At 35.1% G+C, this 21,874-nt stretch overlaps 1 protein-coding gene across 1 annotated transcript; it reads left to right on the forward strand.

Annotated features, from left to right (window-relative positions):
* Positions 1 to 15,146: 15,146 nt before the first annotated feature.
* On the forward strand, positions 15,147 to 20,368 carry LOC136847554 (uncharacterized). The gene is made up of 4 exons (XM_067119279.1): positions 15,147 to 15,288; positions 16,037 to 16,177; positions 17,136 to 17,398; positions 20,213 to 20,368. Exons 1-4 carry the CDS (start codon positions 15,147 to 15,149, stop codon positions 20,366 to 20,368), a joined length of 702 nt encoding a protein of 233 aa, XP_066975380.1.
* Positions 20,369 to 21,874: the final 1,506 nt, after the last annotated feature.

The following is a 21,874-nucleotide window of genomic DNA, read 5'->3' on the forward strand; positions in this document are numbered from 1 at the left end:
GCTCAGGGAAATGGAGTTTGATTCTCAGCTTTTTTGCGATTTGCTGAAATCATACCCCTCAAGAATGCAGGCTGTGGTACAGGCAGATGGAGGCCACACAAAATATTAAATACTCAGAGAGAAACTTAAATAAATACCTGTTCTGAATTACTTTTGTTTTTGTCCATATCAATTTTAGTTTATGCTGTAGAGGGGGGGGCCTCTAATTTCGAAACACCCTGTATATATACATATATATATATAGAAATGTGTGCATATACACATATTAATAAATGTGTATATATATGCATATATAATTCATATATATATGTATACATAATACACATATACATATGTGTGTGAATGTATATAGTACCCTTTTTTAATCTACCTTTATCTCTAAATAGGTGTTATCTCATGATTTGTACTTGTGTTGAGTAATTGTCACTCATTCTTGTTGCTGGGGAGCGGGATGACAGGGAAAAAGGAGCTCTCGAGGACTGGGGAAAGGAAAGAAAGCTCATTTCAACTGTTTAATAACACAATTCAGCAGGCTGACTTCTGTGAATGCTTCTCATCCCGAAAGAACTTACAGTTACCCTTGAACAGTCAGCCTGTAGAATTATTTGCGATGATATGCTGTCCATATTTAAGACTATATTTGGTTTGGCATCACCCCTCGCACCCAATATATTACAATGCATGAAATCGAATGGCTAACTTAGTGATTCTCAAACTGGGTGCCGTCCCAGTGCCTAGGGGTGCCGCAATATTGCCATGAATTTTGTCTTGGCTAGATCATCTCAATGAACATTCGTAAAAAAAAAATTAAAGTTTGCACTGATGATTATTATCAGCGTGTCTACTCTAATATATATATATATATATATATATATATATATATATATATATATATATATATATATATATATATATATATATATATATATATATGTGTGTGTGTGTGTGTGTGTTAATTCATGCGATATGGTGGGATGGTGAAGAAGGGGTGCCACGGTAATGATTACATGAGTTAGTGCCATCATTAAAAAAGATTGAGAACCACTGGCCCGCTAACTGATGCTCATTGTCCAAACTATAGTGGCTTCAAACTTCTTTATTACTTTATGGGCCTTTTTATGGAAAAATATTAGACTGCTAGGTTACCGTGAGCAGAAATAGTACATGACAGCAAATAGTTTATAAAAGCAACAAGAAAAAGGAGGGAATGTGGCGATTATGTTTAGATAGTCAGGAAAAGCAGAGCAAGGAAAGGAATTCCAAAGCCTTGCAGTAAGGGAAAAGAAACTGTCATTGAACCGTTATGTTAGAGAATGACTTGATTTCCACAGAACGAAAGAGGGAAGAGGTGGCCTGAAGGGGGTTTTAAGGCCACCTGATAGGAGGAACTCGCTTCTCTTAAACTTGAGTGAATAGTCATGATCATCGTCACTGTTTTATTTCTGGAGTCCCTCCTCTTGGGCCTTGTTTTGTCCATCCGGCCTGCTCCATTTCTTCGTGAGTTACAGTTCATATCTTTCTGGATAAAATGTTGTTCCGTATTCTATATTCAAATATATGATGTTTATCTTTGATTTCTGCATAAAATTATAAGTTTTCACATTTATTTGTGTTCTTGGTCCAAATTATTGAATGATCTGGGTGCCGTGTGTTCAAATATCTTTCTAGTATCTTTGTAGTATATTGGCGCTATTTATCTTGATTTGTCCGTGCCCCTACGTTACCTTACAATATGCTCTCGTTTCCACATTCGGACAGATCCTCCGCATACTCTTTTTTTTATCATTCACCGAGATGTACATCGTAACATGCTTCAGGTTCGATATTTGATTTAAGAAGTAGGCAATGAAGCAGAATAATGTTACCTAAATACTGTAGATTGTGATTACACTGTTATTTACGAGCATTTTCAACATATTTGTATTCAAGTGGCCGAAATATAACCTATAGCTAAGGGGCAGAGAAACCACCAACTCGCGGCAGAAAGAAACAGTTTTGAGAAAAGTGGCAAAGGTGTTAACAACGGATTTATCTATACGTAATGGTAAGGGTTGGACGTATCAGTTCTTTGAAGACGCAGGTAGCTTAACTCAAAAGCTGCCATCAGAACCTGTTACTTGATGACGAGTCGTTTCAGTTCATTCCTTTATGGTCATAACTGTTCGATACTTGATTAGTTTCAAGACAAATACTTTTCTTACCTCTTTTTCTTACAGTTCCTTGCATCGATTGTCCATACCGAACATGCATTTCCAATAAGGTTTTCTCGAATTTGGCGTTCGAACTCCCTCGTTAAGTGCTCTGGGTGGAAATTCCTTTATGCAATGTCATTTATAAGTATCATCAGCCCATAAATTCATCTTGATTCATTGAAGCTATACAATAATTTTTACTTATTTCGATTTCATATTTGCGACATTATTTATGCACTGCATGCATTAAAAAGAAGTGTGCGTGTAATTATTCGTGACACACAATGAAGCTGCGTAGTAAGAATGTTCAACGTATTGTTTGTTGCAGCTCGTTAATCTGTACTTTGGAAACATTTCTTTCGATTCAAAATTTAGTACCTTTTTCATTATTTGCTAAGGACATGGTGTGGCAATGATGCTTTTAGCATTTCCAGAAATTATCTTGGACTCAGGATAATATTTAGGCAAAAGCTCTTGAATTTTCTTCTTGTACTTTTGGAAGGTCTAAGTTCTTATTCATCTTTTGAATACTAAGGTATTTTAATATGCTCAACAATTTTCCTTCCCTTGAAAGTACGCGCAATTTTTGCTAGTTTTCGCTTACCTACTTCCCTTCTTCAAATATCGGATCCCTGCTCTTGCAACTTTTAGCAGAATTTTCCTTTTTTTCTGTCCCTACTAAATTATCTTCTAGTTACTAAAGATAAACTAGTCTTTTTTTTTTTTGTTATTCAGTTCTCGAAACCTCACTCTTTTCTTGTTCTTCTCCTGTCACCTCCACAGACAACGCGTTCTTATTCCCATTCCCTCTTTCTCAATCTCCTTAATGAACAGAACCTTCACGTTTGATTAATTTTCAGCGCAGCTGCTTTTACCGCAAGTCTCAGTTCCTTTTGTTGGGGCTGGAGATTTTTCCAGTTTCTTTATTTTTAATTTCTTAATAGCAAGCAAGACTTTTCTTTGAAGCCTTTTCCGGATTGTCTCAGAATCTCTGCTGTTCTATCCATTCGTTGGAACTTTTGCTGGCAGCGAACTCTCAGTTTCATTTCCCGGTCTTCCTCTTATAACAATATTTTCAAAGGCCAAGCAGTCTCTTGAGTTTCTTTTAACAACGGTTCAACTTATTCTGTCTTTTCGTTATTATATATTATGAGTAACCCCCTATTTTTTCTTCAGCTCCTTCTCTTAAAAGTTTAATTCCTTTTCCTTTACACAAATGTAAGTCTGAACATCCTCATTAATGATAATAATAATAATAATGATAATAATGGGTTTGCCGTAAATAAATGATAAGACTGAGGGATTTAAGATTACTTCATACTTTATCAGTAAGGTAGCAAAATATACACAAACACACTTATACACATATAAATATATATATATATATATATATATATATGTGTGTGTGTGTGTGTGTGTGTGTGCTGATAAATATTTATTAGTCATAAAAGATTTAAGTACGTTAAGATAGTCTATCAGTGATGAGTTTAGTATGATTGCTACGGACGAAGTTGATTGTATAATCTCGAGTGTTTGTAAGAAAAACATTGCTATCATGTATAATCTCATTTCCTGAGTACAATTTGCATTGACACGTAAAATATTATTTACAAGAAACCCTTTCTGGAATGGGTAGCGAATATCGCAAGTTAACATCTCTCTCTCTCTCTCTCTCTCTCTCTCTCTCTCTCTCTCTCTCTCTCTCTCTCTCTCTCTCTCTCTCTCTCTCTCTACATGCATGTATACATACATATATATAATTACATATATATACATATATACTTATATATACATACATACTTACATATATCATATATACTTACATATACATAATGTACATATATATATGTAATATATATATATATATATATATATATATATATATATATATATATATATATATATATATATATATATACACATTTAATATGAAATTTGGGCTAGTGAGTTTTGTATGCAATAACTGTGCCTGTACCCAGCTACTTCTCATTTTAACACAAAGCTAATCGTATTGTAATTATTGTTAAAATTTCACCGCAAAGTATTCATAGATCAACGATACAGAAATGTAAATATATCAAGAGAGAGAGAGAGAGAGAGAGAGAGCGAGAGAGAGAGAGAGACCCTCTTCTTCAATATAAAGACAACAAAACCTCGTGAGTCGGCAACTCCTCTGTTTGAAGATGGTCCGTTAACCTCTCAATTTCTATTTTTTTTTTTCTTTTTTTTTTTTTTACCCCCCCTCGCTTACCCAAAACTCAAGTGGGAGTCAGGAGGGCTTATGTGGTTTCCTACTGGCTCAGGATTTTGCCAATCTCGATTTTTACTGGATCTTTCACGGCTGCAGAAGAATAAAGGATCGCGCAGGAGCCGCTCGCTCGACTGCGGAGTGGTTTCTTTATCGGCTATTGGCGAGTTTCACCGGATATTCATGGTGTATGTAATTGAGGTCAGCTTTTGACCTGCATTCCAAAATCTAATGACAACAAAGGGTTAGAGAAGGTCAGTGGCGCTCTCTCTCTCTCTCTCTCTCTCTCTCTCTCTCTCTCTCTCTCTCTCTCTCTCTAAGACGATTTCCCTAGCTTTGCTGAAGGCGTGACTGAAAGAGAAGAAAAAGCTTCGACAAGTCATTGTCATCCTAAAGACATTTGAAATTCAGCACAATTTCCATTGTCCTCTGTTCTTTCCTCCTCCGAATTTCTCCACTTCCTTCGCCTTTTCTTAGTTTTTCTTCTTAGCTGATATTCACTGGATGTTGATTAACGGTCTAATGCCTTTCGACTCTACCAGGACTCGCTTTCTAATAGCTTTCTAATCTATTTTCAGTTGTTAGGAAAAGACGCAATCGCGCAGATACTTAACCCACAATTATTTAGTCCGATACCTCAGAGGAATTTAACCATTTACTTCAGAATAATGAAGTTTTGCATTAAATTATATACAGTTTATTTACTCTTTGAGGATCAAATTTCAATGCGAAGTTATTATAATTCCTTATTATCCCAGTTATCTCAAGAAAAAACACGCACACTTGCTCCGGGATTTTTTAAGAATTAGGAGGAATGTATCTGCGATTTGCGTTAAATTTTACTGAAAGATAGGCAGTGGTGATCAGAGTTGCTTCTACATGTGTGTATCGTACATGGCTGCCTCTAGTTCTCGAGATATCTCTCGCTGTTTGTTTGTATATATATATATATATATATATATATATATATATATATATATATATATATATATATATATATATATACACATATGCGTGTGTGTGTATATTATATATATATATATATGTGTGTGTGTGTGCGTGCGTGTGTGTCTGTGTGCATTTATGAACATTTACACAAGTTCTTTAAAGTCCTAGAAAATGAAATTATTAGCAGTTCTAACAATGTGTGATAAAATATTTATAACGCATTCATGATAAGTTAATGTTTTTTACTTCAAATTATATATTTATACCATCGAAGGTTACAATCTTTGCGGTAGTAGTTTAAATAAACTAATACAGTCAACAGGGCTTTGCGGCGGCTTTGGTTTACACATATACTGTATACTGAAAAGATCTTACACAAATGATTACTCAAAACACGTTTTCTCACGTAAGAGGTAGCTTATCTTTTCGCACTAATTTTTTTTACACATTTCCTTTCTTTTAAATCTTGGGACGTTTGCCTCGGGCAGGTACACAGTTCTAGAAAAGAAATCATATACGCAGAAATGTATTTTTTATGGTTCTATTTTGATAGCGCCACAGGACCAATATTTTTTTTTTTTTATGTAAGCGCGAAAAGAGGCGAGAAACATGACCGTGTTACGTCACCTTAAACAAGTTACAAAGGAATTAAAATATAATTTATTAAGCTGTAAAGTTATTTTTGACAACCGAAAATATCTTTGTTTAACTTTCCGTCTCCTGATTTAAAATGAAAGTAGCGAATACGATTATCTCATTATTTGCTCATTTGAACATATACTGTATATTACTTACTCATTCTCAGTCAAGCGATGAGTACATCGTTACCATTCTGTTCTCCATTGGATTAAATATTCCTGATTCATCGTGACACTGGTGTGGATATCAGCTTTTTTTTTTTATTTAAATATCTCGTCAATGCCCGATAGCAGTGCACTGATATCATTATCTATAAAATAATTGCTCTGTCTTTTCGCTTAGACTGATAATGAGAAAGACGAGAATGACCTATATCTGATTTCTCTCTCTCTCTCTCTCTCTCTCTCTCTCTCTCTCTCTCTCTCTCTCTCTCTCTCTCTCTCTCTCTCTCTCTCTCTCTCCGGTAATCTTTGTAGCAAAATGATGTTGCTCTGTCAATAAAAGGAATTCTGGCTGACTCATTGCACTATTAAATAAAGATGATACTCAAGTCTCATATTCGAGCTGGAAATGATAGGGGCCATATTGACACCCGGAGATTCGTTCTGTGTTGCTGTTAGTTTATTTTGTCATTGTTGGTTAAATGGAAAACTCCACATTTTTTAGGATTTTCCCCCTTGTTATTACTTCAAATGTTCATCCATTATTATTATTATTATTATTATTATTATTATTATTATTATTATTATTATTATTATTATTATTATTATTATTATTATTTTATTATTGAATTACAAAATCACATTTATAAATTACTGCATTTACAAATAAAATAAATTCAGGAGCTTTGAGAGCCTGCTCAGCTCCCTTCTTCAGGAGCTGAGCAGGCTCTGAAAGCTCCTGGAATTTATGTTATTTGTAAATACAGTAATTACATAAATGTGGATTTTGTATTTTATAAACATATTCACGGGATTGTGAAGAAGATTTGCATTATTATTATTATTATTATTATTATTATTATTATTATTATTATTATTATTATTATTATTTTGTGTGATAAAAATCCACAATTATTTAGCCTTTTATATAGTAATAATACTGTTTAGTAAATAATTTTGCATTTTTATTACACAAACTGTTTTTCACGAGATTGTGAATTTCTTGGCATTATTATTATTATCATCCCACATTGTCATGTAACAAATCTAAAAACCTATATTTGATGAAATAAAAAAAAAAGAAAACAATAACAAGGAGGAATCAGTAAGAAGATAAACATAAGAAACACACTACTTACGAAAAAACCAAGGTAAAATTCAAAAACAAATGCGGGCTCTCAATAATGGATGGTCATTTAAAATCATTTCTTGGTTGATGGCTCACTTAAGCCCGCCTCCTTTCGTGACTTATTTATTCGTCTACTTAACGATAAAATTATTCATTTGTCTTATTAGCTGATAATGTATTACTTATTATATAATATGTTATTAACATGCATTTAATTTTATACCTCATTTCCTTCATCTGTTTTTTTTTTTTTTTTTTTTTTTTTTTTTGACCTGTTTAGACCTGCCTGAAATTCATGCTCATTTTCTCATATAGTAAGAATACTCATCTTTTACAACGGTAATTTTTTTTCATATTTCATTTATTTATTTATTTATTTGTTTATTTATTTATTTGTTATTGTTTATTTATGTATTTATTTTCGCTCTTCATGGTGTTTGCTTTTAAGGGCCGAAATTTGTTCCAGATTTTGTGATTCTTCAAACCGTAAACTCTTATTTATGATTCTTAAACTATTTGTTAGAATTCACTAAGCTTGTTATTACATTGTTACATGTTACTATTGAAATAAGAACAGATAGTAAAAAAAAGGCTCATTTCTACGTGCATAAGCTAGCATTATATTGTTTTTTTTTAATTGCTGTTATTCTAAGACTCTCAATACTGTAATCCATTTGTTTTTTACTGAATATGATGATAGAATTCAACTAAATTTCTTGAGAAGTAACGTAATTTTTCTGTCATTTATATCGGACAATTCACTTTGTCACGCTAATTATTTCTACTTTATCTCAGGTTACTGCAGAATCTATAAGGAAATATAATACAGGTCCTACCTTGAAAAATTTCAAGGTAAATTACCAGGTAAATTACTAAGATCTTTGGAGTCTGTAACATCTTAAAACAGAATTCATCTCACATGTTTGCTGCCTAGCTTAAAGATATCTGTAATAAAGTCATAAGGTATCTGAAAGTTACTTAGATGGCTGAGGAAAATGTATTAAAATCCGCTGTGAGATATATGACATTATATTTAACTTCACAATGAAGTTATTACAGTTCAAACTACATATTAGTTCTGTACATTGTAGTTCTCTTTTATATTGAATTACCCTCATCGCCCGCCAGATCACCTCCTCCTACAGTTCCTATGTAGGAATCGATAATCTTGTTTCTTTCTTTCCACTGCCAAGCTTTAGAATTCTCTCCCTGCTGTTGTTTTCTCCTGTCTCTTATAACCTTTCTTTCAACTGAAAAAACCCTGGGTACAATGGTAATTAGGTTCTAATTTCTTTTAAGACTTGTCTGGTTCAGGTGGTAGCACCCTTTACTATCAATTGAAAGACCTGGGTTCGATCCTGATGTAAGTCAGAAATTTATTTCTGTTCCACACGTGATTGTATGTTGATTACCTCTGTCTTATTCAGTCAGAAGAGGTAATTCGAATGAAATGCTGTCACTTGGGGCACTGCTGGGTCGGGAAGCTGGTTACAACTCGTTGGTATGCTAGGCAGTAAGCCTGCCTAGGTAAAAGCCTTTTATGACCTGTATGGTTCAGTTGGTAGTGCCCTTGCCTTTCAGGTGAAAGACCTGGGTTTGATCCCGATGTAAGTCAGAAATTTATTTCTATTCCATACGTGATTGTGTGTTGATTACTTGTCATATTTACTCAGTAGGGTTAATCCGAATTAGATACTGTCAAATGGGTCACTGCTGGGTCGGGAAGTTGGGTAAAACTCGCTGGTTTGCTAGGCAGTATGCCTGCCAAGGTAAAAGCCTTAGGTACAGTGGTGCTCAGGTTCCAGCTTCTTATATGACTTGTGTGGTTTAGTTGGTAGCGCCCTTGTCTTTCAATTGAAAGACCTGGGTTTGATCCCGATATGAGTCATATTCATATGTATATATATATATATATATATATATATATATATATATATATATATATAGAGAGAGAGAGAGAGAGAGAGAGAGAGAGAGAGAGAGAGAGAGAGAGAGAGAGAGAGATGTGTGTGTGTGTATGTGTGTGTAGAGGGAAAATAAGATAGATTGCAAGCTGGAACCAAAGACATTGGCTGATAAGCATCAAGACAAAAGAAATCTACACTAAAAACAAAATTTACTCATGGTAGGATAAATCAAAATTCAAACATTTTCTGGGTTTCTGAGAATTTTTTTTTATTTTCGACGACATTTTACAAGCCATATTAGTTAGTTAATGGAAGCGGCAGTACACTATGTATTTCTAATAGCCATAATGACCTTGAATCCACATGAAGGAACCCTGCCTCCCGTGGTAAGATCCAAACTCACAGAGGTTAGGTTAGTCTAAGACTAACCTAAACCCCTCTGCCTCATGCTACTTGGGTCATCCACTCAAGATATGCACCGATGGACTTTGTCATAAAACCAGTCAACTGTTGCACAGTCTACATGGCAAACATATGATATAAAATCCCTGTCACTCCCCTGAGCAGTTAGTTCCATGAGCCCCGTCTTATTAAATACAAACTTATCATTTACATTTTTAAAAGGCGAAATGATCTCAAAGCAAAATATAAAAATATGTTGTACCACATTTTTATGAAAGAAATTTCCTATATAGCTTATCTTGTTTTATCTGACCCTGGACTCCACAGTCTGACCTGACTTAGGCTGTCCTAAATCATATAGTGAAATACAGGGATGAATCCTCACCTAACCTTCTCTAACCTAAGCTAAACTAGTACGCTTGTCCCCTGGATTTCCCTACCTAGCCTGACCTAGGTGACTATTTGTCGTCCTATTTCAGTATCACCAAAGGGGTGATCAGTCCCTGCCTCCCATGCCTAACCTGACCCTAAGGTTTAAGGCGCTGATTATCTGATTCCGTGGTCCTCAGTTGTTGTCAGACACAAGAAGGAATTAAATAAACATTTCTGTCAGAAATGCTGATTAAATACAACAAAATCATACAAAAAAATCTAACATCGTTTTTAAATACCTCTACACCTCCAAATATGATGATCTTACCTGAATACAATCTTTTCTGCACTTTGACACATTATCAGCTCTTATAATGCATGGTCTGTAAGAAATTTAACGGAAAAAGCCAATAGTTTTATCAAAATTCCTACAACATCACCTTTAGTAAACAGTGGAAGAAACATCTGTCAAACATGACGGTCATGTGAGAGAAGCAAATTTTCTACAGAACTAATGACACATACCTAAGAAAATCTTAGAAAAAAAATCACGAAAACGTTCAATAAATCAGTCCTCCTTGAATGACAGAAAATGTCGTAATTGCGAAAATGATAGACAAAAGGCAGTAATATTGAAATATACTTTCAATACACTTGAAGACTTTTCATAGATAACAAGGCGCATATGTAAAGGAAAGTCAATATTTCTTCATTTTACCAGTAACTCAGAGTCAATACAACTCTGATATTCTCACAAAAGAAAAGGGATTCAGAATTTTTTTAAGATACTCAGTTTATATTTTTTACGCTTACGAGTTAAAGGTAACTAAAACCAAATACTATTTGTATGAATTTATTGTATGACTTTCGGAAAACCTTCACGTGTTAAATTTATAGTATAGAAATTGTTAGCAAAATATTTGTTATACCAGAAACGAATTTTCCGGTGTTCGCAGCCGGAAACACTAGAGTTCGATTTAGGCCTAGGAAGGAAGGTATACTCGTATGCCCAAAGTGCTGAGTCATTGGTTATTTCTTATAAAAGAAAAATCCGACTTTTTTTTCTGCTGTAGGCTCAAGCGTTGAATGAAGCGTCTGATGTTTCGTCGATTGCTATGGGTCCCATCTTGAGAGAGAAGAGAAGAATAGTAACTTGGGTTACTAGTTTTCGTTATGACTACTACCACCTAGTAAATTACTTAAGACGTAACATAACGATAGTAAGTTCAATATTCTTTTGCCCACAGTCATAATATAATTTATATGAAATCATTATTTTTGTCTTTTGTATAATTTACCCTAGCGTCCTTTCTGTGTTGTAGTTACGAAAATATATGAAATCTTAAATTTTCCTTTGATGTTTATAAATCCTAGCTTAATATAGGCTACGTAAATTTCATACATACGCTTAGTTTTTAAGACATGTGTTTAGTAAGATGTTAGCGAAATAGTGCATGTTTAGTTATGCTTCCTCTTATGATTTATGTCGTCTGTTTATTCGATTTATTTCCAGGCTGGCCAAGTTGACCAGGATTACGTAACATTTCGTATGTCATAGTGCAATGTATATGCCAGAATCATCAAAAGCTGTGTAAAGTTTCGTAAAGAAATTCTTTTTCTGAAATCATTCCTCTCTCTCTCTCTCTCTCTCTCTCTCTCTCTCTCTCTCTCTCTCTCTCTCTCTCTCTCCTCATAGATTATCTCCGGTATGACACGCAAGTCCATTTCAAGTACCTCCTTTTGATAAGGAACCCTGCGCAAGCGATTTCTATACTATCAACGTCCCAGCCCTGACTCGACAGTTTGTCGGAAAAAATGTTCCAGGAAATCATCTATTTGTGAGAGAGAGAGAGAGAGAGAGAGAGAGAGAGAGCTAATTATGAATGATTCATGAGATACAAGTGATATCAATGAGAATATTGTAACCACATGGAGGCAAATCATGAGTTTGTTTGTTGGATTGTTGATTTCTTTGTTTATTTCTTTTTACCATATGTTTATTCACGCGGGTAATAATCATTGTTTCTCCGTCTTTTCGTGGCGACCTTTTTAACATTTTTCTTCACGCTGTAAGGCAACTACTCAAACAAGTGAAAGCAATGTTTCAGCTTGACCTTCAGATTAGTTCAAACACAACGCCAGCGAATCGTATTATAGCATCCATCCTTAGGCATAATTACTCCCTCGACAGATAACCATAAATCAATAGTTCCCACCCAAAGACTTCCATTGTGAAAATGGGTTACATTTATGCCCGGAAAAAACAATTCTTGGCTCGTTGAGCCAAGATTCATCGGATGAGCTCGCTACTAAGACTCCAACATGAAATCAAAGGAACCAGAACATTATGATGGAGAAAAAACGATGGATTTGGCAGCTGATCCCCTTCCACTCCTTCCCCACCTAGTTCATCACTTTTTTCACACCTCACCCCATCATACCTACGATCCCCCTACGTTCCCCACTCTTCCAACCCTGTAGTCGTCCATAAATTGAATAGCCGAGGGTAGAAAGTTTTGTAAGGGTCTGCTGAGGTGTTTTTGTCTGCCTACCCATAACCTCTCTTATAACTTCATCTTAACGATTTTTTTTTTTCCTTCATCGTTCGACCGTAAGATTTAAAAAGGTAGGGTGAACTGAGTGACGGTAGTTGTAAACAACCTCTCGTTCTGTCAACACGTAGCTCGTTGCCATGGAGGTAAGGTTTACGCAGGCTGCTTTGACACTTTGGTTTTTGAACTCTTTGATCAAACAGGATAAAATATGGAGTAATATGGAATTTTTTATAAGGAGTTTAGAAGTTAGTTAAGGTTTCTAAGAAATACGACTGATCGAGAACAACTTCAGGATTCTAAAAAAAGCTAACGACGTATTATAGATAAATTCTAACAAGAAATAATCTATTTCTGTTTACTGTACACTGCGTGGCTATTATTTCGGGAAATATTTAACCTTTGATGTTAGATTTTTAAATAGAAAGGTGTCTATATATGATGTAAATATGTATGCATGTGCATGCATAAAATTCGTATATATACATATCAGATTTGCGTCTTTACACGCTTAGTCTACTCGCGTCTCTAAAGAGCCGGGTTAGTAAGGAGCAGCACTTGCAGTGTTTTTAAGATGCATTAAAAGGACAGATTGAAGCAAAAGTTACTACTGAGCTCCAGTTTCTAATTTAATGGATATAAGAAAAAGAGCTTTCTATTGATTTTACAGGATATATATATATATATATATATATATATATATATATATATATATATATATATATATATATATATATACCTACGCATGTATTTATATGGCAGGGCAATGCGGAAAACACTCAGTCAAGTGCAGAAATGAGTGCGTTAAGTGTTGGCTGGCATATATATCTAGGAAGTAACTTATTCAATGAACAGATGCATCCTTGAGGTCCAACAATTTGTCAAGGTGGTTTTTGTGCCCTGAAGAGAAGATAATGTTTTGCACTTTATGAGGGATGATAACTGAAGCCGTGAGTGCTCTTGTTTTAGCGCTGATGCACTTCCCCTTCGAAGGGAAATAGGTTTCAACAGATTTAATTCATACCTTTTACTGCATCCATTAACAAACGCAGACAGATAAGTTTCTTTAACTAGCGTTTGTATCTAACCATCTCTCTCTCTCTCTCTCTCTCTCTCTCTCTCTCTCTCTCTCTCTCTCTCTATATATATATATATATATATATATATATATATATATATATCTTTTTTTTTCTTTCTTTCTTTCACGGATGGACATGAATGGATATTAGTGGAAGATAAAGCACAGGACAGACATGGTGGAGGGATTTCACACCGGCCTTTTGCGTCACGTGGCGTTGGAGGTGATAATGGTGTGTGTGTCAGTCTGTCTGTCTGTATACCTGTAACTGTTTATGAGTCAGGATTTGTGGCGATGAAAAAAAAATGTTTTTAACACAATTTTTTCCCATCTCACAAACACTCGATTCTTCTGGTCCCAGGATTAATGCTTTCGTTAATATGTCACTCATTCGCGCAGCAAATGTTTGGAGACTACTTTGTTTACATCCTGTCGGTAGTATTTGGTCGTGTTTACCGAGACATAAAAATGTCGTATTCTCTTTCACCAAAAATCAAGACAAGTAAGAACATGCGGCTGTTATTGTTAATTCAGTTTTACTACAAACCTCTCTCTCTCTCTCTCTCTCTCTCTCTCTCTCTCTCTCTCTCTCTCTCTCTCTCTCTCTCGTAGTCTTTCTTCTCCCCTGTTAGTTTGCTTTAAAACAAAATGCTCTTTTTCCTCTTTCTCCCTCCTTCGCTATCTATCTGTCTGTCCTTATCTTATTTCAATAAATTGCCATGGACACTGATAGCCAGATATTCTCTTTGTGTCTCTGTCTATCCGTACATCTGTCTTTGTATCTATCTCTCCTGTGAATTCACTTTGCCATAAATTGTTCTCTCTCTCTCTCTCTCTCTCTCTCTCTCTCTCTCTCTCTCTTCTTTCAATTCCGTATGCCTAGCCATAAGTTATCTACCTCTCTTTCTTCCAAGTCAACACATTTTCTATTCACTATCCACCTCTCTCTCTCTCTCTCTCTCTCTCTCTCTCTCTCTCTCTCTCTCTCTCTCTCTGTGTGTGTGCGTGTATTTGTGTGAATACTCTAAAATTCCCTTTGTTAAACAACTGTGCAGTACTCTAATAGTCATGGTATTGATACCTCTCTTTCTTCCAAGTCAGGAAGAATATCTTCCTGCACACAGATGCACACGCACACACACTCCCATTTAATATATATACTCATATATTATAATCTCTTACATCATATGTATATATTGTATATCCTTCTGTATATATATATATTATATATATATTATATATATATATATATATATATATATATATATATATATATATATATATATATATATATATATATATATATATATATATATATATATATATATATATAAACACACATAAACCGGGAACAGGATACCTTCATCCAGACCCACTACAATTCAGGATTTACTCAAAGGCTGTGTAGTGATAAGTATCTATTTATTTTAAAAGATTATTTTGGGCGTCATATCCATCTTTTGGCAAATTAAAAAAAAAAAGATATATTTCTAACTCCATTCACGACAGATGTTAAAGATGTTGCTCCTCCTGGTGTCGTCTGCTCTCTGGCTGGCCGAAGCTTTGCCCTCTTCTGCAGGAGATGAAGGCCTTGACGCCTGGAACGAAGGGCTCCCCGATGCTGACGGCACCGTCGGTCAAGATAATCGCAAGGACAAATGTTTGTATTTCGCTCAGTGTTCCTTGGAATCATGATGTTTATTCAGTGTGATTGTTTTCTCTCTCTCTCTCTCTCTCTCTCTCTCTCTCTCTCTCTCTCTCTCTCTGTTGACCCAGTCATTAAAATAGGTACATACCTATTCTTTAGTCGACTTATTTTTTGAGTTACGGCTGGAAATATGACAGAGAAAGAGTGATAGAGGGAGACGAAAAAAGAGAAAAATAACTGATCTGAGTGATCAGTGCCTGTCATGTAATATAAAAAGGATGTCTCACCGGGGTAGTCTTTACCTTCCTGGAATGAAAAAAAATCTCTCTCTCTCTCTCTCTCTCTCTCTCTCTCTCTCTCTCTCTCTCTCTCTCTCTCTCTCTCTCTCTCTCTCTCCTGATGTTCCGTCAGAACTGTTTTAAAGAATTAAATAAGTAATCATCATCATGTTTTATTTTTGGGGGACCTCCTAACGTCTCTCATTAGGGGTCCATTTATCGAACTCCGGTTACTTGTCAGTTACAATTAAAGATTTCCTTGAATAACTTGTCCTTCCGTGTCATCACAGTTATGCCTTTCCATGTTTTCTTAAATGTCAGCAAAGTTTTACATTTCTAAATTTTGGGGGGCACTCGCTGAATAGTTTGGGTGGCATGTGCAATACTCAAATGATCATAAACCAGTGTCTTTGCTGTATTAAAAAAGAAAAACAGGACGTTTTATGGAATGTGTTAAAGTCAAATCGTTTTTTCCCTTGCAGTCATAGCCTTGCTCCAGATCTCGCCCTACGAATGCACGACCACCGACGGACTCACTGGGACCTGTTTCCCTTCGGCAAGTTGCAAAATCAGCGGCGTGTCCTCCGGCTCATGCGCCAAAGGATTCGGTACCTGCTGTCAGAGTAAGTTTTCTTTCACAGGTTCCGTTTGTGTGTATGTTTGCCATTATGTGTTTATATGTGATTTGTTTGTGACTTGAACAAGCCTGTGCTCAAAATTTTGAAAGTTTGGTGAAAAATTCTCTGTCTATATATATATATATATATATATATATATATATATATATATATATATATATATATATATTATATATATATATATATACACTGTATATATATGGATATATACAGTATATGTATATATAATATATATGTGTGTATGAGCACAGACGGAGAATTTTTCACATAACTTGCACACATTTGAGCACAGACTAGTTATATATTATATAAATGTGTTTTTTATATATATATATATATATATATATATATATATATATATATATATATATATATATATATATATATATATATATATATATATATATATATATATATATATATATATGTGTGTATATGTGTGTGTGTGTGTACACGTAGAGTTATTCATATATGCAGTAAAAATTGTACACAGTTAAATCAGGACTCTCAATATTTCCCAGTTTTTCCTCAATATTTCTTTGTTGACACAAATTCTTACCTTCCTGAGTTCTATGTTATATTCGTATAGCTGGGTACAAAATAAATACGCGCATGAACTTAAGGAAAATAGTGGTTTTTAAATCAGGTGAACTTTTGAAATAATTGGAGAAGGCAGTCTTTTTCACGGAATATTAAGTATGGTTTACATTAGTTATGGGCATGTTCTTTTTTTTCCCAAAAATTTCTAGTGACTTTGTGATTTTAATTATTCGTATTTGTATGAATGTGTATGTATGTGAATGGTATTTCAAATGCGGACTTATATGTCAGTCATAGCTTACTCTATTTTAGGAAATAACATTATTTTCGATTTCAGTAACCAGCGTTCTCGGCGAGCGAGACTTTTGAACATCAAATGAGTTGAACAATCTTTCATTTTCAGTCCAGAAGACGTGTGACACTACCTCGAGCTTCGACAACACTTACTTCGTCAACCCCAGTTACCCGAACTCCGACACGGATTCTGGAGTGTGCATGATCAGCATTTACAGGGCCAGCAAGGACATCTGTCAGATGAGACTCGACTTCTACAACTTAGAACTGGCTCAGCCTGACTCGGACGGCAACTGCAACACCGATTTCCTGACGGTGTCTGGGGGCACCTCCGCTGCGCCCACCATCTGTGGCACAAACTCTGACAACACAGTGAGTACATATATATATACACACACACATATATATATATATATATATATATATATATATATATATATATATATATATATATATATATATATATATATATATATATATATATATATATATATATATTGTTACATTCTGGGGCCGGTTGAAAGAATGGGGGTTTGATTATTTTAATTAACTGCCTTGAAAGCCAACACAAAACGCCCAGAATGTAAGCGGTAAATGGAATGGATAAACTGACTTACCTTGATATCACATCTAAGTAAACAGAGGATTGAGGTCGCCATGGTTGGGGGAAAATTAACCAGTTATTTACTTTAAACTGAATTTATTTACAAATGAAGCAATCAGGAAATTAAGATGAAAAGGCTGATGGAGCAGCAAGCAAGCACATACAATGTGCAATAAAATTAGACAATGCATAGCAAATTGCTGAATATAAAAGGCTACGGCCCTGAAGTAGGTTAACACGCAATTGACCATGTAGGTTGCTACGGGTCAGAGGATTTTGTGGATAACGCAACTTCTTTATGAAGGGGGGAACTGCCCAGTGTCCCAGACTGCTAAACAGAAGACTCTGGCACTTGGCAGGATTGTAGTTAGACGTCTGTGATAGGGTTTTTTGTTCTAGGGAGGGAGACAGACCATCAGAAGGGCTGGATAACAGGTTCTGGAAGAGAATTCCAGGTTAGCATTCAAAACCAATTGAGTTTCTCTCACATGAACTTAAGTAGGAACGATGGAGGAATTGATCAATTGGATTTAATTAGCCCGTGGTAACACTACGGAGGGGGTAATCTAATTCTAATCACTAAATTAATTTAATTGAGTTTGCTAGTCATGAGGAGCAAGGGCTGTTTGGTTTTATTTGGATGAAGGGGCCTTTGTTAGGAGAATGAAAAATTGGAAATTTGGAAAATGGGGAGAAATTCACGAGAAGAAAAAGAAACTGGATTGGGACCAAATGCTTCCCAACGTACCTTATTCCTTATGATTAGAGCTCGTAGCATTAGACAAAATTTGGCTGCCAGAGTCTTGCATTCTGCTCCACACAGAGAGACAAAAAGGCAAGCACCACTCGACACTGCAGCGGTTGGATAAGGAGTCTGGCGCCCATCTCGCAGGGCATCGCGTCTGCTTTGTTGTTTGGCTTGGAGCACAGGACATTGGCGATCTGAAAGCAGTCACACAGCCAGCGAAAGGTCGTAGGGAAAATAAGTCTTATAGTTAAGGACTTAGGAGTTAGGATAATAGCCCATCTACAGCCCAGATTTGCCCCTGTGTCCCTAACGACTATCTGACCCCCAAAAACATTCGATGGTAGGGGGCTTAAGGAGTGGTATTGTTTACCGCAAATCAGGCGATCAGCGGGTTAGGCCTACCTCAGTTCACTTCCCTGTCATGGCGTCTTCTCAGCCACCGTTAAAATTTGAATTTCTATCTAACTGGATAAAAGGAACGGATGGAAAATATATATATATATATATATATATATATATATATATATATATATATATATATATATATATATATATATATATATAGATATTATATATTATATAACTTTATTTTGTACATATATATGCTCTATGCATTTCTCTAGTTCATGTGTGTATATATATATATATATGAATATATATATATTCATATGTATATATATACAGTATGTATATATATACATATATATATATATTGAACAGACAAATACAAGCAAATGCATATGCAAAAATCACAAAAGAAAGATATTAAATAAAGATATATGTATATATATATATATTACATATATATATATATATATATATATATATGTGTGTGTGTGTGTGTGTGTGTGTGTGTGTGTGTGTGTATAATTACAAACAGATGAACAGATAGATAGATACAGACATACAGACAGAGAGATAGATAGGTATACTATTTCTAAGACATCTTCTAGAAGTTCGATGCATAATGGTAGAATTTACAAAATATATGCAAGAGTGACGGTAACAATGAACATGCAGCCGGTTAGAAAAAAAAACTCTCATCTAATATCTGGAATAAAGAGAAAGGTGCATCAGTGTCTGAGGAAAGTACTCCTTTGACATATCTTATATCCTATATGCGTTTGGGTTCAACCCTTTGCTCTAGGTGCAAGGAAACTACCTTCCTTGAAATGTATACATCTTACATATTTATTTTGAAATAAAAGTATCGAGTTTATACTTTTCTTGACTTATTTTCAAATTCTTGCAAAAGTGTTTTTCTAACTGGATTCGATAAAGTTTCCGGTATATTTTTGGAGTAAACTATCTTTTCAGCCCATGTCTAATTAATGGCATGATTTTTTTTCAATAATATGAACGAAAATTGCACTGTAAATATCAATTGAGTGAACATGAATTAAAAAACAGAAGACGACTATATACCTACATATACTGGATGAACTTTGAATAAGCACATAAAGAAATCCTGCCTGTCTCCTCCTTTTCATGTTGAAACACTGCAGTGTATGTCGACGTGGACCCCAACAGCACTGGGGCACTAAAGGTCACGGTTGACCGCTCGACGTCAACGACCTCAAGAAAATGGAACATTAAAGTCAAACAGATACCCTGCACCTCGACTGACCGCGGTAAGTAATTCTCTCATTATCACTTTTCACAAAGTTCATTAGATTCCAGTCATGTTGGCCCCTAGTCTTTTCGGACCCTTCAGTAATAGTCATTTCGGCCCCAACAATCTTAAACTAACCCAACATAATCTTACGTAGTGGTAAAATATCAGACGCCGAAATTGTTGGGGCCCGATATAATTCTTGCTTCTGCATTTTGACAGATTGCCGCTCCCGCCAGACTCTTGACGTCTATTACAGGTTTCGGTAGTAGCAAAGAGAACTCATATGGCAAAGGCGTTTGCATTCATTCTAGGTCATCTTTCCAAGAGCTGACGAGAGCCAATGTTGCTGAACTTCAGCGATCTGAAAACCATTAGTGTTGCAGACATGTTGTTGGCTTGCATTCATAGATGGATCACATTCAAGTATTAAACAAACCAAATATTACTTGACTCCACTGATCGAAAGACCAGTTGCGTAATTTGTGCGAAAGGCAATTAATGAGAACAATAGATAGATGGTAGCAACAACTAAAGTTAATTTTTCACTCACGGTATTTTACAAAGTCGCAGATGGATTGTAACGAAATGAATCTAGATTCGGATGTTAATCCAGAAAGTTTTGATTTTTGTATTTATTCATCTAAACATTGCAAAATATTTGTTCTTCCTGTAGCCAGTAGTGAAGATTTAATATCTCTTTGCTACACCATGTCCTTTAGAACAGTAGTTTGGTTTTAAGATGAAGAATTCTTTTGGATATGATGAAGGCATGGGCTCACTTGGTGTGTTTTAGTTTCTCGTTACTTTAATCCAAGTTGTAGAATTCAATATATTATCTATATTTAAGACAAACAGCCACCTATAAAAGTCGTCAATAAAATTTTAGCGAACATGAATATACTGATACAACATCAAATGTATTGTTCCTCTTGGAAATGGTCTTGTGTGACGTCAGCCCACTTGTGTGTTAGCTATAATAATGATTTTCTTACATCATCTGACATTACTGGAGACTTAAATATGAGATTACTTTGCTCCTATAAATAGAGCTGAAGTGTCATTTCCGTATGAATTACACTTCCAGACAATACTGATATTTATTAATGGCAGGAATAGGATATTTAAGTAACATGCTACATTATACAGTTAAAAAGTAATTTATTCATATTTTACTAATGTCCATTTCCAGTTCCTCATTGATTCCTTTTGGTTATTCTCGACTGGAATATCCCACAGAGAAAATGCCCCGGGATACGACCTTTGGTGGCTGATGTCCTGTCCTGTAGTAATATTGAATATAGCATGAAATCTCTGTGTAACATTGCTGCATGGTGTGCTAAGTTCAAAAGAGCAGCAAGCGAAAACATAATGTCAGTGTTTCCAAGTCATTTTAACTGTATAAACACTTTTTTTCCATATTCTCCATCCTATGCCAAATCCAAACCTCTTCCGCCTTCTTTAACAAAACCACGCCAAATACACAATGAATTCGCGTAGCTCCCAGTGGATGCCTGCAGTATTACACAGACACTTCAGGCAACGTCCAGAGTTTCAACTTCCAGAGCACAATCACAGAAGGTAAGGCAAATATTGTCTGTCTGATCAAAACTATAATTTACTTGTGAATGACCCTTTTACAAGATACTTACAGTAAAGTCCTAGATGTTAAAACTGTCGATAATTCGATTTTGTAAACATTATTGTAGTTACAGAAACTGGGAAAATGACATTCAGGGTTTAAAATAACATTCAGTAGTGTTTATATATATATATATATATATATATATCTTATCTTTTCAAGTTTAGGTTTAAATCTCTTTGCCAATTACAGGTACACCCCAGATAGCTAACCAGAACTATGGTGCGTGTATAAACATGGCT

This window comes from Macrobrachium rosenbergii, chromosome 17 (assembly GCF_040412425.1).
Source record: "Macrobrachium rosenbergii isolate ZJJX-2024 chromosome 17, ASM4041242v1, whole genome shotgun sequence".
NCBI lineage: Eukaryota > Metazoa > Arthropoda > Malacostraca > Decapoda > Palaemonidae > Macrobrachium > Macrobrachium rosenbergii.